The sequence below is a fragment of the Doryrhamphus excisus genome, linkage group LG6, assembly GCF_037039965.1.
Source record: "Doryrhamphus excisus strain RoL-2023G ecotype Guam linkage group LG6, RoL_Dexc_Guam_v1.1, whole genome shotgun sequence".
Taxonomy (NCBI): Eukaryota; Metazoa; Chordata; class Actinopteri; order Syngnathiformes; family Syngnathidae; genus Doryrhamphus; species Doryrhamphus excisus.
This window is the reverse complement of record NC_136362.1, coordinates 2,056,926-2,084,189: the sequence shown is the minus strand read 5'-3', so window position 1 is coordinate 2,084,189 and position 27,264 is coordinate 2,056,926. Positions and strand designations below refer to the sequence as shown.

Genomic DNA, 27,264 nt, shown 5'->3' with positions numbered 1-27,264 from the left:
AAAAAAAAAAAAAATTAAAAATTAAAAAAAGGAAAGCAGGAAGTGAACAAATGTAAAAGTTATTGATTGTAAAAGTACCAGATGGAGGGGTAAGATTTAATAAGCTTTGCTTCACCTGAAAGTCCCGCTAAATTTAAATAAATAAATAAAAATAATAAAAAAAATATAAAAAAAGTTATTAAAAGATTATTTGAAATTAGTTTTTAATTTTATTAGGAAAGCAGGAAGTGAACAAATGTAATAGTTATTGGTTGTAAAAGTACCAGATAGAGGGTAGGATTTAATAAGCTTTGCTTCACCTGAAAGTCCCGCTAAATTTAAATAAATAAATAACAATAATAAAAAAATATATATTAAAAAAATAATAAAAAAATTATTAATTATTTTTTCTTCTTTTTTTTCTTCTGCCATCTTCACAATATTTTATTTTAATATTTTAATATTTTAATATTTTAATATTTTAATATTTTAATATTTTAATATTTTAATATTTTAATATTTTCTTTTGAATGTTAGTTAATTTTAGTTTTCATTTCAATTTGTGGATTTTAATATTTTAATTTTAGCTTTTGAATGTTAGTTAATTTTAGTTTTCATTTCAGTTTTAATATGTTAATATGTTAATATGTTAATATGTTAATATGTTAATATTTTCGAATCGAGTGTCGGGTGGTTAGCGCGCAGACCTCACAGCTAGGAGACCACGGTTCAATTCCACCCTTGGTACTTTTACAATCAGTAACTGTTACATTTGTTCACTTCCTGCTTTCCTAATTTTATTTATTTTATTTATTTTATTTATTTTATTTATTTTATTTATTTTATTTATTTTATTTATTTTATTTATTTTATTTATTTTATTTATTTTATTTTTTGTTTGATTAATTATTTATTTTATTTATTTTTTAAAAATTTCTCACGTCTATTCCGAAAGCTTTGAAAGTTGTCGAGGGTTCAATTCCACCCTCTGTACTTTTACAATCAGTAACTGTTACATTTGTTCACTTCCTGCTTTCCTAATTTTATTTAATTCATTTTAGTCATTTTGTTTAATTATTTATTAAAACATTTTTGAAAGTTGTCATTTATGAATTTTGCTCCACTAATGAAGATTCTCTTTTTGGGGATCTGACAGCGTGGGGCAACCTGGGAAACATCCTGAAGAACCAGGGCAAGATGGAGGAGGCGGAACAAGCCTACAGAAACGCGCTCCATTATCGCAGTAACATGGCGGACATGCTGTACAACCTGTGAGTTTGCATTGTGGTATTTACAGTCAGTAGCAGTTTTTAGTCAACCTTTGAATTTACGCTACTAACCTGTTACAGTTGTCCAATCCTCTCAGGTGTCTTTGCATGTTTAATATATGTTTTACCAATATGAAAAGAAATGATATAAAAAGTTGAACACACCTACTACTTAAAAAAAACAGCAAAAATAGGAAAATCAGCAGTAATTCTACAAGAATAAAGTCAAAATATTAAGGAAAAAATTAGGATCTAATATCTATATAATCGAGAATAATGTTGGAATCTTAATAAAAAAATTAATAGTCAAACAATAAGAAAAATATTGTTTTAAGTTGTAATATTATGAAAAACTAACAAAATTGTATTTTTTCAAATATTAGGTTGTGGATGATTTACTAAATAAATATTATGGGAATAAAGTTAAAGTTGAAATACATGAAAATGTTAAAATAAAATGTAAATTATAATGTAAATGATAAACAGTAGCAGCTACATGTAATAATTGAATTAATAATAATTGCATATTTTTTTGTTGTTTTGGATTGTAATTGTTTTGTATTATGTAATTGTAATTGTATCATTGTATTTAATAATTTTGATTTTTATATTTTAATATTTTGATTTTAGCTTTTAAATGTTTTGTAATTTTAGTTTTCATTTCAATTTGTGGGTTTTAATATTTTAAAATATTTTAAATTTTAACATTTTACTATTTTCATATTTTAATATTGTTATTAATTTTAGTTTTCATTTTAACTTGTAAATTTTAATATTTTTATATTTTTATATTTTTATATTTTTATATTTTTATATTTTTATATTTTAATTAGCTTTTGAATGTTAGTTAATTTTAGTTTTCATTTCAATTTGTGGGTTTTAACATTTTAACATTTTAACATTTTAATATTTTAATATTTTAATATTGTTATTAATTTTAGTTTTCATTTCAATTTGTGAATTTTAATATTTTAATATTTTAATATTTTAATATTTTAATATTTTAATATTTTAATATTTTAATATTTTAATATTTTAATATTTTAATATTGTTATTAATTTCAGTTTTCATTTTAACTTGTGAATTTTAATATTTTAATATTTTAATATTTTAATATTTTAATATTTTAATATTTTAATATTTTAATATTTTAATATTTTAATATTTTAATATTTAATCAGCTTTTGAATGTTAGTTAATTTTAGTTTTCATTTCAATTTGTGGGTTTTAATATTCTAACATTTTAACATTTTACTATTTTAACATTTTACTATTTTAATATTGTTGTTAATTTTAGTTTTCATTTCATTTGTGAATTTTAATATTTTAATATTTTAATATCTTAATATCTTAATATCTTAATATCTTAATATTTTAATATTTTAATATTTTAATATTTTAATATTTTAATATTTTAATATTGTTATTAATTTCAGTTTTCATTTTAACTTGTGAATTTTAATATTTTAATATTTTAATATTTTAATATTTTAATATTTTAATATTTTAATATTTTAATATTTTAATATTTTAATATTTAATCAGCTTTTGAATGTTAGTTAATTTTAGTTTTCATTTCAATTTGTGGGTTTTAATATTCTAACATTTTAACATTTTACTATTTTAACATTTTACTATTTTAATATTGTTGTTAATTTTAGTTTTCATTTCATTTGTGAATTTTAATATTTTAATATTTTAATATCTTAATATCTTAATATCTTAATATCTTAATATCTTAATATCTTAATATTTTAATATTTTAATATTTTAATATTTTAATATTTTAATATTTTAATAAGCTTTTGAATGTTGTTAGTTAATTTTAGTTTTCATTTCAATTTGTGGGTTTTAACATTTTAACATTTTACTATTTTAACATTTTACTATTTTACTATTTTGCTATTTTAATATTGTTATTAATTTTTGTTTTCATTTCAATTTGTTTATTTTAACATATCATCTTATCATCTTAAAATTTTAACATTTTAACATTTTAACATTTTAACATTTTAACATTTTAACATTTTAACATTTTAACATTTTAACATTTTAACATTTTAACATTTTAACATTTTAACATTAGCTTTTGAATGTTGTTAGTTAATTTTATTTTTCATTTCAACGTATGGAAAAAGTCATTTTAACCTGTATTTCAGGCGTGTAATCATGCCTACATGTCATTTTTTGCAGTGTAGTCTAAAATCCTCCTGAGATGAATCTTTAGCAGTCCACTCTCTGTTCTCTGCGTGTCGACACAACGTGTGTTCTCCATCAAATGGAGGCTCTCCCTTTCTCCACATCCCATTGATCATTCCCTTATTCCCAAAGGGGGTGTCCTATCGCCTTGTCTTTTCCCTGCGGTGCCGTCTATCTGACGGGAATAAGTCGTGTACTCTGGGAAACCCATAACACCCCCGACTCGTAATGATAGTACATTTACTGTAGATGGATGTACACATGCAGAAGATCCTAGCAAAGTTCTAGGCAAGAATTTACTGTAAAAGTCCCTCAAGAATGTCAACGCATCAAACTTCTTTTTTTTATTGTAATTGTATTTAATAATATTTCATTTTTCATATTTTTTTTATATTTTAATATTTTGATTTTAGCTTTTAAATGTTGTCAGTTAATTTTAGTTTTCATTTCAATTTGTGGATTTTAATTTTAACATTTTAACATTTTAACATTTTAACATTTTAACATTTTAACATTTTAACATTTTAACATTTTAACATTTTAACATTTTAACATTTTAACATTTTGAATGTTGTTAATTTTAGTTTTCATTTTAATTTCTGGATTTTAATTTTAACATTTTGACATTTTAACATTTTAACATTTTAACATTTTAACATTTTAACATTTTAACATTTTAACATTTTAACATTTTAACATTTTAACATTTTAACATTTTGAATGTTGTTAATTTTAGTTTTCATTTTAATTTCTGGATTTTAATTTTAACATTTTGACATTTTAACATTTTAACATTTTAACATTTTAACATTTTAACATTTTTACATTTTGAATGTTGTTAATTTTAGTTTTCATTTTAATTTCTGGATTTTAATTTTAACATTTTGACATTTTAACATTTTAACATTTTAACATTTTAACATTTTAACATTTTAACATTTTAACATTTTAACATTTTTACATTTTTACATTTTTACATTTTTACATTTTAATTTTAGCTTTTGAATGTTAGGTAATTTTAGTTTTCATTTTAATTTGTGGATTTTAATGTTAACATTTTAACATTTTTAACATTTTTAACATTTTTAACATTTTAACATTTTTAACATTTTAACATTTTAACATTTTAACATTTTAACATTTTTAACATTTTAACATTTTAACATTTTAACATTTTAACATTTTAACATTTTAACATTTTAACATTTTAATTTTAGCTTTTTAATTTTGTTAGTTAATTTTAGTTTTCATTTCAATTTGTGGATTTTAATTTTAACATTTTAACATTTTAACATTTTAACATTTTAACATTTTAACATTTTAACATTTTAACATTTTTACATTTTAATTTTAGCTTTTGAGTGTTAGTTAATTTTACTTTTCATTTCAATTTGTGGATTTTAATTTTAACATTTTAACATTTTAACATTTTAACATTTTAACATTTTAACATTTTAACATTTTAACATTTTAACATTTTAACATTTTAACATTTTAACATTTTAACATTTTAATTTTAGCTTTTGAATTTTGTTAGTTAATTTTAGTTTTCATTTCAATTTGTGGATTTTAATTTTAACATTTTAACGTTTTAACATTTTAACATTTTGACTTTTTAACATTTTAACATTTTAACATTTTAATTTTAGCTTTTTAATTTTGTTAGTTAATTTTAGTTTTCATTTCAATTTGTGGATTTTAATTTTAACATTTTAACATTTTCACATTTTAACATTTTAACATTTTAACATTTTTACATTTTTACATTTTTACATTTTTACATTTTTACATTTTTACATTTTAATTTTAGCTTTTGAATGTTAGTTAATTTTACTTTTCATTTCAATTTGTGGATTTTAATGTTAACATTTTAACATTTTAACATTTTAACATTTTAACATTTTAACATTTTAACATTTTAACATTTTAACATTTTAACATTTTAACATTTTAATTTTAGCTTTTGAATGTTAGTTAATTTTAGTTTTCATTTTAATTTGTGGCTTTTAATGTTAACATTTTAACATTTTTAACATTTTTAACATTTTAAACATTTAAACATTTTAACATTTTAACATTTTAACATTTTAACATTTTAACATTTTAACATTTTAACATTAGCTTTTGAATGTTGTTAGTTAATTTTAGTTTTCATTTCAATGTATGGAAAAAGTCATTTTAACCTGTATTTCAGACGTGTAATCACGCCTACATGTCATTTTTTGCATCATACCGGGATTTTATATGTAACACCTCGTATCCGTCGGGATTTTGTTTTTTTCCGTTGCAGCGGTTTGTTGCTTCAGGAGAGCAACAAGTTCTCCGAGGCGCTTCACTACTACAAGCTCGCCATTGGGAGTCGGCCAACGCTGGCCTGTAAGTACAGCTTTCTCTTACGTCCACTTATCCTTATGATTGGCGCCGCAGTGTGAAGACACTGTTGAAATTGTTATGTTTATTATTATTTTTGTCAGCGCTTTTATTATATTTTCCTCCAAAATGAAACAAGAAAATCTGAAACAAACCCAATGTCAGACTTTTTGGTTTCTGGACGAAATTTTGGTGGAAAACCAGGGGATGTATTTCATCCAAATAATCTTCGGCTCTTTGACCAAATAATCCCAAAAGTCACGGATGGTAAACAGATGGGCAATGTTGTATCGCAAATCGTTTTGGGCTGTTCCATACGATGTTGGCGGGGCAACATTTGACCAATGTTTGGCACCCAACCAGGGGTTGTATTTCAACCAACTAATCTTCGGCTCTTTGACCAAATAATCCCAAAAGTCACGGATGGTAAACAGATGGGCAATGTTGTACCACAAACCATTTTGGACTGTTCCATAAGATGTTGGAGGGGCAACCCAATGTTTGGCACCCAACCAGGGGTTGTATTTCAACCAACTAATCTTTGGCTCTTTGACCAAATAATCCCAAAAGTCACGGATGGTAAACAGATTAGCAATGTTGTATGGGAAACCGTTTTGGACTGTTCCATAAGATGTTGGGGGGGGAAACATTTGGGGTTGGTTTCAGAACCCATGTTCTGAAACAACCAGAGGGTGTATTTCAACCAACTAATCTTCGGCTCTTTGACCAAATGATCCCAAATAAAAGTCACGGATGGTAAACAAATGGGCACTGTTGTATCGGAAATTGTTTTGGGCTGTTCCATAAGATATTGGCGGGGCAACATTTGGGGTTTGGCGGACAACCAGGGGGTGTATTTCAACCAACTAATCTTCGGCCCTTTGACCAAATGATCCCAAATAAAAGTCACGGATAGTAAACAGATGGGCAATGTTGTATCGGAAACCGTTTTGGACTGTTCCATAAGATGTTGGAGGGGCAACCCAATGTTTGATGGCCAACCAGGGGGTGTATTTCAACCAACTAATCTTCGGCTCTTTGACCAAATGATCCCAAATAAAAGTCACGGATGGTAAACAGTTGTATCACAAACCGTTTTGGGCTGTTCCATAAGATGTTCCATAAGTTTTTTACTTTCCCACATCTTGCAAATGTAATAGTTATTATATTTGCAGGAAATTATTACATTTTTTTTGTGGGCGTACATGTGCGTTTTAGTTACAGTATATTATTATATGTGTGATTTTGTGTGTATATGGTGAATAAATAATCAAAAGAAATAATAAAATATAATAATAATAATTCAATAATAATTACATTTAATTTAATAATAATTATCTAATAATAATTACATTTAATTGAATTGAATAATAATAATAATAATTTAATGTAATAATAATTTAATAATAATTTAATAATTAAAGATTCCTTTAATGTATTCAAATGATACTCTTTGAATAATATTTTTCCACAAAAAAAGACAAAAAAATTATTTTGTTAAAATACTCAAAATGACATCTACACCTTCTCCCACATTAAAAGAAGAAAGAACAAATAACAAAAACCACAAAAATCATTATTTTGTCTCATATTACATTTGTGTGAAGTTATTACCTTTACAGTTTTTCACTTTCCCACATATGGAATAATTTCCTACAAATGTAATAGTTATAGCAGTTATTACGTTTGCGGTTGTAACAACGTTGTTTTTGGCCCCAATATTCCTGTTTGTGTGGATTAATTTCAGTGTTTTTTCATTGCAAATTAATTAATCTATGCTACTTTTATTTGTTTATCCAAACCAGCGGCGTACTTGAACACAGGCATCATCCTGATGAATCAGGGTCGCCTGGAGGAGTCCAAGCGTACTTTCCTGACCTGTGCCGACATCCCAGACGAGAACCTGAAGGACCCCCATGCCCACAAGAGTTCGGTCACTAGCTGCCTGTACAACCTGGGAAAGCAGCTCCACGAGCAAGGACACCAGGAGGTGAGGATTCAAGACTTTTTTTTTTGATGGTTTTATCAGACATTTTAAGACCAGTTTTAAAAAATAATAAATAATAACAAATAAAAAAAATAAAAAATAAAAAAAATAAAATAAACCCACGCATGCATGGCGAGAACATGCAAACTAAATAAAACAATAATAATAATAAAAAATAAAATAATAATAATAACAGTTACTATAAAAAAGCCAACCTTTGAAAAAAAGTATGACTTTTAGTCCGGAAAAAACATAAAAAAATATATATATACAAATAAAATACAAAAAAATAAAAGTACAAAAAAACCCTTGAAATTTTTTTTAAAAAACTTAAATTATATTAGAAAAGAAGAAGTGAACAAATGTAACAATTACTATTTGAAAAGCCACCAATGACAAAAAGTGCGACTTATAGCCCGGAAAATACATTTAAAAAAAATTTAAAATACAAATAAAATACAAATAAATAAAAATACAAAAAAACTTAAAAAAAAACTTAAATTATATTAGAAAAGTAGGAAGTGAACAAATGTAACAGTTACGATAAAAAAGCCAACCTTTGAAAAAAAGTGTGACTTTTAGTCCGGAAAAAACATTTTAAAAAAATATACAAATAAAATATAAAAAAATAAAACTACAAAAAAACCTTTAAAAAAAACATTTTTTTATTTAATTATATTAGAAAAGCAGGAAGAGAACAAACGTAACAGTTACTATAAAAAAGCCAACCTTTGAAAAAAAGTGTGACTTTTTGTCCGGAAAAAACATTTTAAAAAAATACAAATAAAATACAAAAAAATAAAACTCCAAAAAAAACATTAAAAAAAAATAAAAAAAAACTTATATTATATTAGAAAAGCAGGAAGTGAACAAATGTAACAATTACTATTTGAAAAGCCACCAATGACAAAAAGTGCGACTTATAGCCCGGAAAATACATAAAAAAACATTAAAAATACAAATAAAATACAAATAAATAAAAATACAAAAAAAACTTAAAAAAAACTTGAATTATATTAGAAAAGCAGGAAGTGAAAAAATGTAACAGTTACGATAAAAAAGCCAACCTTTGAAAAAAAGTGTGACTTTTAGTCCGGAAAAAACATTTAAAAAATATACAAATAAAACTAAAAAAAAATAAAACTAAAAAAAAAAAACCCTTAAAATTTTTTAAAAATATATTAAATTATATTAGAAAAGCAGGAAGTGAACAAATGTAACAGTTACTATAAAAAAGCCAACCTTTGAAAAAAAGTGTGACTTTTAGTCCGGAAAAAACATAAAAAAAAATACAAATAAAATACAAAAAAATAAAACTACAAAAAAACATTAAAATAAATAAAAAAAAACTTCAATATATTAGAAAAGCAGGAAGTGAACAAATGTAACAATTACTATTTGAAAAGCCACCAATGACAAAAAGTGTGACTTATAGCCCGGAAAATGCATTAAAAAAAATTAAAAATACAAATAAAATACAAATAAATAAAAATACAAAGAAAACTTAAAAAAAACTTAAATTATATTAGAAAAGCAGGAAGTGAAAAAATTTAACAGTTACGATAAAAAAGCCAACCTTTGAAAAAAAGTGTGACTTTTAGTCCGGAAAAAACATTTAAAAAAATATACAAATAAAACTAAAAAAAAATAAAACTAAAAAAAAAAAACCTTAAAATTTTTTTAAAAAATATTAAATTATATTAGAAAAGCAGGAAGTGAACAAATATAACAGTTACCATAAAAAAAGCCAACCTTTGAAAAAAAGTGTGACTTTTAGTCCGGAAAAAACATTTAAAAAAAATATACAAATAAAATAAAAAATAAAACTACAAAAAAACTCTTAAAAAAAATTACAAAAAACTTAAATTATATTAGAAAAGCAGGAAGTGAACAAATGTAACAATTACTATTTGAAAAGCCACCAATGACAAAAAGTGTGACTTATAGCCCGGAAAATACACACAAAAAAAATACAAATAAATAAAAATAAAAATAAAAAACTAAAAAATGCCCCGGCTCTGTATCACGGCGCCACACAGCAACCCACCCCCGCACCGATTCCACGCTTTGTATTGACTCCAGTGTCCGTTTCTAATGCAAACATCCCACACCTCCTTTTTCTTGTGTTTGTCATTGGCAGGAGGCCTTGTCTGTGTTTAAAGAAGCGGTACAGAAAATGCCAAGGCAATTTGCACCGCAGAGCCTGTACAACATGATGGGTAAGAAAGAGAGCTTTGGTTTCATTCACAGCTGAAAGCCTAGCAGCTGTTCTTCTTCACTGGGAGAGAAATAACGCTCAGCGGAACTGAAGCGAAAAGGTTAGATTAGTGTTGGAAATATACAGCTAATTTATTCATCCGTGACAAATAAAGGTTGTACAATTTAGAATTTCACTAAAATATACCTGAACTTGAACCTAGCAGTGGGTTTTGGTAATGGTAATGGTAATGGTTTTATTTCATTTGAACATGCATCAGATTCCAATTGAATGCATCACATAATCAGTTCACAGTTCCACATGTCCAAAAGGAGTAGGAAGAAGCAAAGCTTATTAAATCCTACCCCTCCATCTGGTACTTTTACAATCAGTAATTGTTACATTTGTTCACTTCCTGCTTTCCTAATATAATTTTTTTTTTTTTTAATTAATTTTTTGATATATTTTTTATTATTTTAATTTATTTAAATTTAGCGGGACATAATGACATAATGGGTACTCGCTCTGGAGTATAAGTCGCAGGAACAGCCAACCTATGAAAAAAAAGTGCAACTTATAATCCGGAAAATACATTAAACAAATAAATTTTAAAAAATCACATAAAATACAAATCAATAAAAATCCCCATACAAAAACTTAAAAAAAATTATATTAGAAAGGCAGGAAGTGAACAAATGTAACAGTTACTGTAAAATAGCAAACCTATGAAAAAAAGTGTGACTTATAGTCGGGAAAATACCAAAAAAAAAAACCAAATAAAATATCAATAAAACTACAAAAAAAACCTTTAAAAAATTAAAAACTTAAATTATAGTAGGAAGGCAGGAAGTGAACAAATTGTAACAATTACTGTAAAAAAAGCCAACCTAAGAAAAAAAAGTGCAACTTATAGTCCGGAAAATACAAATGAAATACAAATAAATAAAAATACACAAAAAAAAATAGAAAAAAACTTAAATTATATTAGGAAGGCAGGAAGTGAACAAATGTAACAGTTACTGTAAAAAAGCCAACCTATGAAAAAAAAGTGTGACTTAGTCTGGAAAATACAAAAAAAATACAAATAAATAAAAATACAAAAAAAAATTAAAAAAAAAACAAAAAACTTAAATTATATTAGGAAGGCAGGAAGTGAACAAATGTAACAGTTACTGTAAAAAAGCCAACCTATGAAAAAAAGTGTGACTTAGTCTGGAAAATACAAAAAAAAAACAAATAAATAAAAATACAAAAAAAAATTTAAAAAAAAAAACAAAAAACTTAAATATATTAGGAAGGCAGGAAGTGAACAAATGTAACAGTGACTGTAAAAAAGCCAACTTATGACAAAAAAAGTGCAACTTATAGTCTGGAAAATACAAAAAAAATACAAATAAATAAAAATACAAAAAAAATTAAAAAAAAAAAAAACTTAAATTATATTAGGAAGGCAGGAAGTGAACAAATGTAACAGTTACTGTAAAAAAGCCAACCTATGAAAAAAAGTGTGACTTAGTCTGGAAAATACAAAAAAAATACAAATAAATAAAAATACAAAAAAAAAATAAAAAAAAAAAACAAAAAACTTAAATTATATTAGGAAGGCAGGAAGTGAACAAATGTAACAGTGACTGTAAAAAAGCCAACTTATGACAAAAAAAGTGCAACTTATAGTCTGGAAAATACAAAAAAAATACAAATAAATAAAAATACAAAAAAAAATTAAAAAAAAAAACAAAAAACTTAAATTATATTAGGAAGGCAGGAAGTGAACAAATGTAACAGTTACTGTAAAAAAGCCAACCTATGAAAAAAAGTGTGACTTAGTCTGGAAAATACAACAAAAATACAAATAAATAAAAATACAAAAAAAAATTAAAAAAAAAAAAACAAAAAACTTAAATTATATTAGGAAGGCAGGAAGTGAACAAATGTAACAGTGACTGTAAAAAAGCCAACTTATGACAAAAAAAGTGCAACTTATAGTCTGGAAAATACAAATAAATAAAAATACAAAAAAAATTTAAAAAAAAAACCAAAAAACTTAAATTATATTAGGAAGGCAGGAAGTGAACAAATGTAACAGTTACTGTAGAAAAGCCAACCTATGAAAAAAAGTGTGACTTAGTCTGGAAAATACAAAAAAAATACAAATAAATAAAAATACAAAAAAAATTAAAAAAAAAAACAAAAAACTTAAATTATATTAGGAAGGCAGGAAGTGAACAAATGTAACAGTGACTGTAAAAAAGCCAACTTATGACAAAAAAAGTGCAACTTATAGTCTGGAAAATACAAATAAATAAAAATACAAAAAAAAATTAAAAAAAAAAACAAAAAACTTAAATTATATTAGGAAGGCAGGAAGTGAACAAATGTAACAGTTACTGTAAAAAAGCCAACCTATGAAAAAAAGTGTGACTTAGTCTGGAAAATACAAAAAAAATACAAATAAATAAAAATACAAAAAAAATAAAAAAAAATAAAAAAAAACTTAAATTATATTAGGAAGGCAGGAAGTGAACAAATGTAACAGTGACTGTAAAAAAGCCAACTTATGACAAAAAAAGTGCAACTTATAGTCTGGAAAATACAACAAAAATACAAATAAATAAAAATACAAAAAAAAATTAAAAAAAAAAAAAAAAAAAAACTTAAATTATATTAGGAAGGCAGGAAGTGAACAAATGTAACAGTGACTGTAAAAAAGCCAACTTATGACAAAAAAAGTGCAACTTATAGTCTGGAAAATACAAAAAAATAAATAAAAATACAAAAAAAATACAAATAAATAAAAATACAAAAAAAAACTTAAAAAAAGGGATAATCAGTATACTGTAAATATATGTATATATAGCACATCATGACTGGTTCAAGGTTTTAGGAATGTAACAATGTTACTTGAAAAAAATTACGCGTTATTAAAACGAGTCCAACAGATTAGCGCCGTGTCTCTCCGGAGACGATCTGGCACACCTGCTCGTACGTAAGTATTTTCACTTTCACTCCGTGTGTTGCCCTCACGCTGTTTGTCAGACGCCACTGAGCAGCGTCTGTCATCGCTAGCGCCATGTTGGGCTGAGCGCCAAAGCTCTCTGGTGGGCTGTGGAATGTTCCACTCCACGGCTGCCTTTGGCCTTTGGGTGTTCAATCTTATTGTTTCATATGATGTGAAATATGAGTATTATTTTGACATTAAACTAACAATACAATACAAACATGTTTGGTTCGTGTTTGCCACTTTTTTTCTTTATATACAAATAAATTAAAAAAACTTACATTTGTTCACTTCCTGCCTTTCTAATATAATGTAACAGTTACTGTAAAAAAGCCAACCTATGAAAAAAAATGTGACTTATAGTCTGGAAAATACATTAAAAAATAAATTAAAAAAAATAAAAAAAAATACAAATAATTTTTTTTTGTTAAAAAAACCTTTAAAAAATTAAAAAAAAAAAACTTTAAAAACTTAAATTATATTAGCAAGGCAGGAAGTGAACAAAGCCAGCCTATTAAAAAAGTGCAACTTACAGTCCGGAAAATACATTAAAAAAATATAATTAAAAAAATGCAAATAAAATACAAAAAAAAACCTTGAAAAAAAATTAAATTGCATTAGAAAGGCAGGAAGTGAACAAATGTAACAGTTACTGTAAAAGAAAATGAAAAAATGCGACTTGTAGTATGTAAAATACATTTTTAAAAAAAAGTACAAATAAAATAAGAATAAATAAAAATACAAAAAAAACCTTAAAAAAATTAATTATATTGGAAAAGCAGGAAGTGAACAAATGTAACAGTTACTGTAAAAATGCCAACCTATGAAAAAAGTGCGACATATAGTCCAGAAAATACATTAAAAAATGAATAAATAAAATACAAATGAATAAAAATACCAAAAAAACTTATTTTTTTTTAAATTAAATTATATTAGAAAAGCAGGAAGTGAACAAATGTAACAGCTACTGTAAAAAAAAGCCAACCTATTAAAAAAAGTGCGACTCATGGTCCGGAAAATACATTTAAAAAAATTAAAAATACAAATAAATAAAAATACAAAAAAACCTTAAAAAAAACTTAAATTATATTAGAAAAGCAGGAAGTGAACAAATGTAACAGTTACTATAAAAAAGCTAACCAATGAAAAAAAGTGTGACTTTTAGTCCGGAAAAAACATTTAAAAAAATATACAAATAAAATACAAAAAAACAAAAGTACAAAAAAAACTTTTTTTTTAAAAAAACTAAAATGATATTAGAAAAGCAGGAAGTGAACAAATGTAACAATTACTATTTGAAAAGCCACCAATGACAAAAAATGTGACTTATAGCCCGGAAAATACAAAAAAAAAAAATACAAATAAATAAAACTACAAAGAAAAAACCTTTAAATTAAAAAAAAAAAACTTAAATTATATTACAAAAGCAGGAAGTGAACAAATGTAACAGTTACTGTTAAAAAAGCCAACCTATGAAAAAAAGTACAACTTATAGTCCGGAAAATACATTAAAAAAATAAATAAAATACAAATAAATAAAAATACAAAAAAAACTTGAAAAAAAAAAAACTTAAATTATATTAGAAAGGCAGGAAGTGAACAAATGTAACAGTTACTGTAAAAAAAAGCCAACCTATTAAAAAAAGTGTGACTTTTTGTCCGGAAAAAACATTTAAAAAAATATACAAATAAAACACAAAAAAATAAAAGTACAAAAAAAAAAAACCTTAAATTATATTAGAAAAGCAGGAAGTGAACAAATGTAACAATTACTATTTGAAAAGCCACCAATGACAAAAAGTGTGACTTATAGCCCGGAAAATACAAAAAAATAAAATACAAATAAATAAAAATACCAAAAAAAATAACCTTTAAAAAAATTTTCAAAACTTAAATTATATTAGAAAAGCAGGAAGTGAACAAATGTAACAATTACTGTTAAAAAAGCCAACCTATGAAAAAAAGTGCGACTTTTTTTCTGGAAAATACAAAAGTTATTTGTCCAAAAGTAGCATTTAAAGACCGTGCCAGATTGCATCCTCTGGGTTTGGATGCAGGTTCGATGCTGGAGCTCTACATCGGCAGATGTGTGATTTCTTAACCTCTGACAGCTTGACCCCTTGACCCGACCCCTCCCTTGGCTCCCACAGGAGAGGCCTATATGAGACTAAACAAACTGACTGAAGCCGAACACTGGTACCGAGAGTCCCTGCGAGCCAAGCCGGACCACATTCCTGCACACCTCACCTACGGAAAACTGCTGGCCATGACAGTAAGACGTCTCCGTTTTCACGCTTTGCTTTGGCTTTTAAAGCCGTGATTATGTTACTTCTGAGGGGAATCGTCGCAACTCGTGTCTCTTTTAAATGAAGTCATGAGCAAAAATACATTTTTTTTTTTGCTACGGCTCGCTAGATAAATATTATATTGTATAAATATTATCCTCCAACTGGAATTCATGACAATGTTTTCACAACATTCCACAATGGTAGAAGGATCTTGGTGTGATTGAATAGCAACATTTACCACTCATGGATTTGTTGACATCACCTTGGCTAACTTTTAGGCCTGTCATGATAAGCAATCAATCAATCAAGTCATCAAGTAGTGAAAACGCCAACGGGCGATTCCATGAAACGGCGACCGGCGAATGAGAGCGGCGAATGAGAGCGGCGAATGAGAGCGGCGAATGAGAGCGGCGACAGTGCGGTGGCTTTGAGGGTCGAGATGCTCAGACTACAGCGATTTGAAGCATAGCCTTGTGAAAATAAATTGTGTTGAATACTTTTCTTTGTGACAATGAAATAAATAATATATGTAATATTATATATGAATAATATTGTATTATATATATTTATATATGTGTATTTAATAAGAATATATTTAATATATTTAATAATTTTATATTATATATTAATAATATTGTTTATATATATTTAATAATAATATATTTAATATTATATTACATATTAATAATAATGTATTATATATATTTCATATATTTAATAATTTTATATTGTATATTAATATGTATTATATATTTAATAATACTATATTTAATTATATTATATATTAATAATAACGTATTATATATATAAATATTTAATAATTGTATATTATATATTAATAATATTGTTTTATATATATTTAATAATAATATATTTAATATTATATTACATATTAATAATAATGTATTATATATATTTAATAATTTAATATTGTATATTAATAATATGTATTATATATATTCATATATTTAATAATATTATATTTAATTATATTATATATTAAGAATAACATATATATATATATATAATACATTTAATATATTTAATAATATTATATATTAAAAATAACGTAATATATATTTATATATATTTAATAATATTATATATCAATAATAATGTATTATATATTTATATATATATTTATATATAATATATTTAATATATTATATTATATATCAATAATAATGTATTATATATTTATATATTTATTAGTAATAGTAATATATTTCATATATTTAATAATTTTATATTATATATTATTAATAATATATTATATATATTTATATATATTATATTTAATAATAATATGTTTAATAATTTTATATGATATATTAATAATAATGTATTATATATATTTAATAATAACAACTTTCGAACTCGTAATTTAGACTTTTAATCTCATGATTTCGACTTTCTATCTCGTAATTTGGATTTACCATTGGGATATGTTTTTTTTTTCAGTGGCAGAAATATAATAAAATAAAATAATAAATAAATAAATAAATAATAAATTAATTAATAATTAATTAATAAAATAAAATAAAATCCATACACTGAAAATGAAAGTAGTAGTTTTTCCATAATATATTTTGATTTCATGTTTTATTACAGTATCTTCTGCCCTTCATGTGTTCTGTGTACAGTATGAATATCATCTGAGACAATTTGGTTAAAGCCTTAAAGCCGTGCTGTGGCAAGTTTATACTCCCATTAATTAGACCCCCCTGCCCCCCGCCCCCGGTGAAGGGGGCGTTGCTGGTATAAATCCCAACTAAGCTAAGAATACTAAAAAAGAAATAAATAAATTGCACGAGATCCATAGAAGCTAGGAGGACTTTCTCCTCTGCTGACAGCCGCCCAGCCCCCACTCCGCACCCCCTCAGTCTGGGCCCTAATGAAAGGACATAATTGTGTTCCAAAGTCTGTGCAACGGCATCTGGATTTCCTCTGCATTTCCACTTTAAACTCTTCCTGGCTCTGTCGCTTCTTGTTTTCCTTCTGGAAAGAATAAAGTTCTTAATCGGAACATTTTTTTGGAAAATGATGAACTTTTCAAAACGGATCATTTTGACTGAATTATTGGAAAACATGTTTTGACAGATTTGGGTTCGTTTATGCTAACGTTAAAGCTCATTTGAAAAAAAAATGTAAACTATAAAGCAAAAAAATTTAAACTATATTAGGAAAGCAGGAAGTGAACAAATGTAACAGTTACTGATTGTACTGACTGTACTTCGGTACGTGGCAAAAAAATGTAATTAAATTAAATTAAAAAAAACTTAAACTATATTAGGAAAGCAGGAAGTGAACAAATGTAACAGTTAATTGCAGAGGGTGGAATCGAACTCAGGCTGACTATGGTACCCATTATGTCATTGTATGGTCATATCACCTCGTACTTTGGTACGTGACAAAAAATTTAATTAAATTAAAACAAAAAAACGTACACTATACTAGGAAAGCAGGAAGTGAACAAATGTAACAGTTACTGATTGTACTGACTGTACTTCGGTACGTGGCAAAAAAAATGTAATTAAATTAAATAAAAAAAAACTTAAACTATATTAGGAAAGCAGGAAGTGAACAAATGTAACAGTTAATTGCAGAGGGTGGAATCGAACTCAGGCTGACTATGGTACCCATTATGTCATTGTATGGTCATATCACCTCGTACTTTGGTACGTGACAAAAAATTTAATTAAAATAAAACAAAAAAACGTACACTATACTAGGAAAGCAGGAAGTGAACAAATGTAACAGTTACTGATTGTACTGACTGTACTTCGGTACGTGGCAAAAAAAATTTAATTAAATTAAATAAAAAAAAATTAAACTATATTAGGAAAGCAGGAAGTGAACAAATGTAACAGTTAATTGCAGAGGGTGGAATCGAACTCAGGCTGACTATGGTACCCATTATGTCATTGTATGGTCATATCACCTCGTACTTTGGTACGTGACAAAAAATTAAATTAAAATAAAACAAAAAAACGTACACTATACTAGGAAAGCAGGAAGTGAACAAATGTAACAGTTACTGATTGTACTTCGGTATGTGACAAAAATAAAATAAAATAAAATTAAACAAAATTAAATAAAATTAAATAAAATTAAATAAAATTAAATAAAATTAAATTAAATTAAATTAAATTAAATTAAATTAAATTAAATTAAATTAAATTAAATTAAATTAAATTAAATTAAATTAAAACAAAAAAACGTACACTATACTCGGAAAGCAGGAAGTGAACAAATGTAACAGTTACTGATTGTACTTCGGTATGTGACAAAAATATAATAAAATTAAATTAAATTAAATTCTCCTAGCTTGACGTATTGCTTCCTGTCAGCTAAGTAGCTTTTGACCCCTAGCTGCGTGTCCTTCGCACAAACCACTTGTACACCGTGCAGCCTGAAGATTTACTTTTTCTTTGGCTTTTGTCAAAATTCGTTCTTTCATTTTCTACCGCTTCACGGAGATAGACGAAGGTGGAATCAAACTTGGGTTTCCTAGCTGTGTGGCCTGCACGCTAACCACTCGCCCACCGTGCAGCCTGAAGTTTTACTTTTGCTTTGACTTTTGTTAAAATTAATTCATTCATTTTGTACTGTTTCACTGAGATAGCTGAAGGTGGAATCAAACTTAGGTTTCCTAGCTGCGTGTCCTTCGCACAAACCACTTGCACACCGTGCAGCCTGAAGATTTACTTTTGCTTTGAATTTTGTCAAAATTTGTTCATTCATTTTCTACCATTTCACTGAGATAGCCGAAGGTGGAATCGAACTTAGGTTTCCTAGCTGCGTGTTTTTAGCACAAACCACTTGTCCACTGTGCAGCCTGAAGATTTGACTTTTGTTAAAATTCGTTCATTCATTTTCTACCATTTCACTGAGATAGCCGAAGGTGGAATCGAACTTAGGTTTCCTAGCTGCGGGTTTTTTTTTTGCACAAACCACTTGTCCACCGTGCAGCTTGAAGATTTACTTTTTCTTTGGCTTTTGTCAAAATTCGTTCTTTCATTTTCTACCGCTTCACGGAGCTAGACGAAGGTGGAATCGAACTTAGGTTTCCTAGCTGTGTGTCTGCGCACAAACCACTTGTCCACCGTGCAGCCTGAAAATGTACTTTTGCTTTGACTTTTGTCAAAATGCATTCATTCATTTTCTACCGCTTCACGGAGCTAGACGAAGGTGGAATCGAACTTGGGTTTCCTAGCTGCGTGTCCTTCACGCAAACCACTTGAACACCGTGCAGCCTGAAAATTTACATTTGCTTTGACTTTTGTCAAAATTCATTTATTCATTTTGTACCGTTTCACGGAGATAGACGAAGGTGGAATCGAACTTAGGTTTCTTAGCTGTGTGGCCAGCGCTCTAACCACTTGTCCACCGTGCAGCAAAAAAAAATTATCCTGTTCCCGGATCTGTGAAGATGGCTGACATTTGCTTCTCATTTCCATGCAAATGAAGTTTAAACACATTATACCTCGAAGCTATGCATCTTATTCCTGAAGCTCCTTTTTTTAAATAAAAATATAAAAAATATAATGACTTTACACCAGTAGTTTAATCCGAGAGGAATTTCCTGCAGATTTAGACGTATCACAAGACACATTTTGCATACACTCTTAATTTTAAAGGCTTTTTCCCCGACTCTGAGCAAGCGTACACAAGCCTCCATTATTGTCGAGTCAGCAGCCTGTCAGACATGAACACGACAATACACAGAGATATTGAAATGATGATTTTTCCAGTGAGAATACTTACATGGAATTGCAGGCTGTTGATAGAAACTACCCTCAGATATTATTGGCATTGGAAAATAATATTTTTATTGAAGGTGCAGTTCACTTAAAAAACCGATGCATTAGTATAAGAGTCTTTTCATCGGATCTCACAGGCTGGATTTCCCACTCGAGTCTATAAGGAGTGAATACATTATTCATGTCAGGCTTACTGTCCCTTTAAGAGAGCCTGCTGTAATCATGGCTGCCTTGTTAATGCTAAAACCGTCTCCGATAGAAATAGAAATCTGCTGTTTTCAATCAGAGTCTGAATGTGTCAAAGTCGGCCCGGACTTCAATTGGCCAGCTGCACTCTCTTTGGGATTTTATTGGCCGTTCAAAGTCTACGGGGACGTTTTTTGTGGTTTGTTTTTTAATGTATTCTTTCCCCAAAGACTGAAATAAATAAGACAATGCTGCTTTGGTTTTGGCATCCCACTGGGTTATATACTGTAGATAGTCACCGGTCTTAATTGTGTACTGTATTTTCCGCACTATAAGGCGCACCCCATTATGAGGCGCACCTTCAAAGAATGACATATTTTAAAACTTTTTCCATATATAAGGCGCACCTTCAATGACGCATTATAATGTGCACCTTCAATGAATGACATATTTTAAAAGTTTTTCCATATGTAAGTTGCACCACTTAAAAAGGCGCACCTTCAAAGAATGACATATTTTAAAACTTTTTCCATATACGTATAAGGCGCATCGTATTATAAGGCGCACCTTCAATGACGCATTATAAGGTACACCTTCAATGAATGACATTTTAAAGGTTTTTCCATATATAAGGTGCACCGTATTGTAAGGCGCACCTTCAAAGAATGACAAATTTTAAAACTTTTTTCCATATATAAGGCGCACCGTATTATGAGGCGCACCTTCAATGACGCATTATAAGGCGCACCTTCAATGAATGACATATTTTAACTTTTTCCATATATAAGGCGCACCGCATAAAAAGGCGCACCTTCAATGAATTACATATTTTAAAACCTTTTCCATACATGAAGCACATAGCATTATAAGGCGCACCTTCAATTAATGACATTTTACAACTTTTTCCATATATAAGGCGCACCGTATTATGAGGCGCACCTTCAATGAAGACATATTTTACAACTTTTTCCATATATAAGGTGCACCGTATTATGAGGCGCACCTTCAATGAATGACATATTTTAACTTTTTCCATATATAAGGCGCACCGTATTATGAGGCGCACCTTCAATGACGCATTATAAGGCGGACCTTCAATGAATGACATATTTAAAAACTTTTTCCATATATAAGGCGCACCGTATTATGAGGCGCACCTTCAATGAATGACATATTTTACAACTTTTTCCATATATAAGGCGCACCGTATTATGAGGCGCACCTTCAATGAATGACATATTTTAACTTTTTCCATATATAAGGCGCACCGCATAAAAAGGCGCACCTTCAATGAATGCCATATTTTTTAAATATGTCATGTCTTTTTCCATATATAAAGGTGCACCTTCAATGAATTACATATTTTAAAAGGTTTTTCCATATATAAAGTGCACCGCATTATAAGGCGCACCTTCAATGAATGACATTTTAAAACTTTTCCATATGTAAGGCGCACCGCATTGTAAGGCACATCATATTTTAAAACGTTTTCCATAAATAAGGCGCACCTTCAATGAATGACATATTTTTTTAAATATGTCATGTCTTTTTCCATACATAAGGCGCACCTTCAATGAATGACATATTTTAACTTTTTCCATATATAAGGCGCACCGCATAAAAAGGCGCACCTTCAATGAATTACATATTTTAAAAGGTTTTTCCATATATAAAGTGCACCGCATTATAAGGCGCACCTTCAATGAATGACATATTTTAAAACTTTTTCCATACATAAGGCGCACCTTCAATGAATGACATTTAAAACTTTTTCCATATATAAGGCGCACCGCATTGTAAGGCGCATCATATTTTGAAACATTTTCCATATATAAGGTGCAGCTTCAATGAATGACATATTTTTAAACTTTTTCCTTATATAAGGCGCACCGCATTATAAGGCGCACCTTCAATGAATGACATATTTTCAAACTTTTTCCATATACTATGTATAAGGCGCACCGCATTATAAGGCGCACCTTCAATGAATGACATATTTTAAAACTTTTTCCAATGTACTATGTATAAGGCGCACCACATTATAAGGCGCTTCAGTAGAGGCTGGGTTTACATTATGCATCCATTACATGGTGCTGCGCTAAAGGGAATGTCAGCAAAACAGAATTAAGCAAAAATATTCGAACAAAATCATAATATTGATATAAAAAATGTTAACATTTCACTATAAACGTATTTATATTTTACAATAAACAGTTGAAGTCTGTCTGGTCAACCCAAAAGATTCCCATTCCCATTACTCCCACATCCATCCACTTTCCATTGCCCCACATAGCACACACACACTAGCAATCTGTGGTTATGCTCAGAAAAGTGTTATTTGCACAGATAGAAGTGTCATGAAAGGTCTGCACCAGGACTTGACCACACATACTGTATGTTGACGTTTGACACATGAGCCTGGACAAACAGCATCAATGGCGCTCGTCGATTAAGATTTATTGCTAAAGCGGGGCTGCGGTTTGGAGAGACACGTTGGGTATACATGAAGATATTTCGCCGGGTGTTTTTTGAGTCGTTTTTGGGAGTCGTTGAACCGGTACTGACACTGCGGTTATTCCGTCTCAGGGGCAGAAATCAGAAGCAGAGAGGTACTTCTTGAAGGCCATCCAACTGGATCCCACAAAGGGCAACTGTTACATGCATTATGGTAAGTCGACGTTTATTTTTTTCTCATTTTCGAATTTGACGTATCTCGATTTCAGTACATCGTACGCTGGTATATTTAGGCAGGGTGCCGAGGTGCTAGCTGACGGCATCGACGCTAACACCTCATCTCATTTTCACTGTCAATTCATCTATCAATATTCCAGATGGTTACAAGTTGGGGGGTTCCACCAAAGAAGGCGCACCTTCAATGACGCATTATAAGGCGCACCTTCAATGAATTACATATTTTAAAACTTTTTCCATATGTAAGGCGCACCGCAATATAAGGCGCACCTTCAATGAATTACATATTTTAAAACTTTTTCCATATAATATGAGGCGCACCACATTATAAAGCGCACCTTCAATGAATGACATATTTTAAAACTTTTTCCATATACTATAAGGCGCACCGCATTATAAAGCGCACCTTCAATGAATGACATATTTTAAAACTTTTTCCATATACTATAAGGCGCACCACATTATAAAGCGCACCTTCAATGAATGACATATTTTAAAACTTTTTCCATATACTATAAGGCGCACCACATTATAAAGCGCACCTTCAATGAATGACATATTTTAAATCTTTTTCCATATACTATAAGGCGCACCGCATTATAAGGCGCACCTTCAATGAATTACATATTTTAAAACTTTTTCCATATAATATAAGGCGCACCGCATTATAAGGCGCACCTTCAATGAATTACATATTTTAAAACTTTTTCCATATACTATAAGGCGCACCACATTATAAGGCACACCTTCAATGAATGACATATTTTACAACTTTTTCCATATATAAGGCACACCGCATTATAAGGCGCACCTTCAATCAATTACATATTTTACAACTTTTTCCATACATAAAGAGCACCACATTATAAGGCGCACCTTCAATGAATGACATATTTGAAAACTTTTTCCATACATAAGGCGCACCGCATTATAAGGCGCACCTTCAATGAATTACATATTTAACAACTTTTTCCATATGCTTTCAGGTGCACTGCATTATAAGGCGCACCTTCAATGAATGACATATTTTTAAAAACTTTTTCCATACATAAAGCGCACCGCATTATAAGGCGCACCTTAAATGAATGACATATTTTAAAACTTTTTCCATACACTATAAGGCGCACTGCATTATAAGACGTACCTTCAATCAATTACATATTTTAAAGCTTTTTCCATATACTATGAGGCGCACCGCATTATAAGGCACACCTTCAATGAATGACATATTTTACAACTTTTTCCATATATAAGGCACACCGCATTATAAGGCGCACCTTCAATCAATGACATATTTTACAACTTTTTCCATACATAAAGAGCACCACATTATAAGGCGCACCTTCAATGAATGACATATTTGAAAACTTTTTCCATACGTAAGGCGCACCGCATTATAAGGCGCACCTTCAATGAATTACATATTTAACAACTTTTTCCATATGCTTTCAGGTGCACTGCATTATAAGGCGCACCTTAAATGAATGACATATTTTAAAACTTTTTCCATACACTATAAGGCGCACTGCATTATAAGGCGCACCTTCAATCAATTACATATTTTAAAACTTTTTCCATACGTAAAGCGCACTGCATTATAAGGCGCACCTTCAATCAATTACATATTTTAAAGCTTTTTCCATATACTATGAGGCGCACCGCATTATAAGGCACACCTTCAATGAATGACATATTTTACAACTTTTTCCATATATAATAAGGCCCACCGCATTATAAGGCGCATCATCATTGAATGACATATTTTACAACTTTTTCCATACATAAAGCGCACCTTCAATGAATGACATATTTTAAAACTTTTTCCATACATAAAGCGCACCGCATTATAAGGCGCACCTTCAATGTATGACATATTTTAAAACTTTTTTCATATACTACAAGGCGCAGCGCATTATAAGGCGCACCTTCAATGAATGACATATTTTAAAACTTTTTCCATACGTAAGGCGCACCGCATTAAAAGGCGCACCTTAAATGAATGACATTTTAAAACTTTTTCCATACATAAAGCGCACCTTCAATGAATGACATATTTAAAAACTTTTTCCATACATAAAGCGCACCGCATTATAAGGCGCACCTTCAATGTATGACATATTTTAAAACTTTTTCCATATACTATAAGGCGCAGCGCATTATAAGGCGCACCTTAAATGAATGATATATTTAAAAACTTTGTCCATATACTATGAGGCGCACCGCATTATAAGGCGCACCTTCAATGAATGACATATTTTAAAACTTTTACCATACGTAAGGCGCACCGCATTAAAAGGCGCACCTTAAATGAATGACATTTTAAAACTTTTTCCATACATAAAGCGCACCTTCAATTAATGACATTTTAAAACTTTTTCCATATACTATGAGGCGCACCGCATTATAAGGCGCACCTTCAGTGAATGACATATTTTAAAACTTTTTCCATATACTATGAGGCACACTGCATTATAAGGCGCACCTTCAATGAATGACATATTTTAAAACTTTTTCCATACACAATAAGGCCCACCGCATTATCAGGCGCACCTTAAATGAATGACATATTTTAAAACTTTTTCCATATACTATGAGGCGCACTGCATTATCAGGCGCACCTTAAATGAATGACATATTTTAAAACTTTCTCCATATACTATAAGGCGCACTACATAAGGCACACCGTCATTGAATGACATATTTCACAACTTTTTCCATACGTAAGGCGCACCACATTATAAGGCGCACCTTCAATGAATGACACATTTGAAAACTTTTTCTATGCATAAGGGGCACCTTCAATGAATGACATATTTTAAAGCCTTTTTCCATATATAAAGTGCACCGCATTATAAGGCGCACCTTCAATTACCATCAAATGTAAAATGTCTGCTGTACACGTCCACCCTCTAAGTACGCGTCTTTGTTGGGTTCTTAGCAGCACTCGAACACTTCATCGCTGTTCTTACCTGACAGGTCAGTTCTTGTTGGAAGAATCCCGTTTGCTGGAAGCGGCGGACATGGCACAGAAAGCGGCGCGCCTCGACAGCGGGGAGTTCGATGTGGTCTTCAGTGCAGCTCACATGCTCAGGTAAGTGTTGGATTGGGATTATTTGTTGTCAGGTTCAAAATCCTGTGACAATTGTAAAAATAGTTAAATACAGAAATACAGAAGAGACAAAACAATATTCAAAGTTACTCGCAGCGAGGAGAGTATATGTGAATATGCAGTTCACACTTTGTTATTCTTTTTTCGGGGGTCCCTACGACATGGTTGTGCGACCCTAAGGGGGGGGCGGTTTCATGAGCTGTATTTGTTTGTCTATGTGTGAGAGTAATTACTTTTATTGTTTTATGAGTTCTTATCGTGACACATTCTTGCAGGATTAACATGAACATCTGCAGGGTTGCTGTTGGCACATCCAGGCACCTCCAGGACCTGGGGGTCTCTGGGGGTCTCTGATCAGGGTCACAGGAACATTTCTTCTTCAGCACATTCAAATACTTTCTATTTTCTAAGCAAATGGATATAAGGGTGATAACTAACATTATATTTATTCTATCTACATTTTATTCTAACACGCATCCAGGCACCTCCAGGACCTGGGGGTCTCTGGGGGTCTCTGATCAGGGTCACGGGAACATTTCTTCTTCAGCACATTCAAATACTTTCTATTTTCTAAGCAAATGGATATAAGGGTGATAACTAACATTATATTTATTCTATCTACATTTTATTCTAACACGCATCCAGGCACCTCCAGGACCTGGGGATCTCTGATCATGGTCACGGGAACCTTCGCTCTTCAGCACATTCAAATACTTTCTTTTGTCTAAGCAAATGGATATAAGGGTGATAACTAACATTATATTCATTCTATCTACATTTTATTCTAACATTTGTAGTACCCGCACAGTAGTACTGCACCAGTACTCCATTTGCTGAAAGGAAACACGTGCGTGAGAGACGGAGCACAGTTTATCCTCAGCCGGTCCGATTGACTCGACTGCACTTTATAATCCTTTTCCCTGGTCGCCGTGCCAACTGGGAGCAGTTTTCCAGCTGTATATTTTCATATGCTCTTTTCTCACTTTTCCTTGCTACTCTTGCTTTGCGAGAGCTGGCTCATACTTCCCAATAAAATCCCGGTTGATATGAGTCTGAACAATGAAATATTAGCGGTCTTATTTTTCCATACATAAAGCGCACCACATTATAAGGCGCACCTTCAATGAATGTCATATTTTAAAACTTGTTCCATACATAAAGCGCACCTTCAATGAATGACATATTTTACAATTTTTTCCATATATAAGGCGCACCTTCAATTAATGAC

General features: G+C 29.2%; 1 protein-coding gene across 1 annotated transcript in view; it reads left to right on the top strand.

Annotated features, from left to right (window-relative positions):
• Positions 1-27,264, top strand: part of tmtc2b (transmembrane O-mannosyltransferase targeting cadherins 2b) — a 119,196-nt gene that overhangs the window by 72,921 nt on the left and 19,011 nt on the right. The window contains exons 4-10 of the mRNA XM_058086234.2: positions 1,136-1,250; positions 5,738-5,823; positions 7,623-7,807; positions 9,945-10,023; positions 15,150-15,271; positions 22,823-22,904; positions 25,904-26,018. Of these exons, the coding sequence (XP_057942217.2) occupies positions 1,136-1,250; positions 5,738-5,823; positions 7,623-7,807; positions 9,945-10,023; positions 15,150-15,271; positions 22,823-22,904; positions 25,904-26,018 (784 nt within the window). The remainder of the gene's footprint in view (positions 1-1,135; positions 1,251-5,737; positions 5,824-7,622; positions 7,808-9,944; positions 10,024-15,149; positions 15,272-22,822; positions 22,905-25,903; positions 26,019-27,264) is intronic.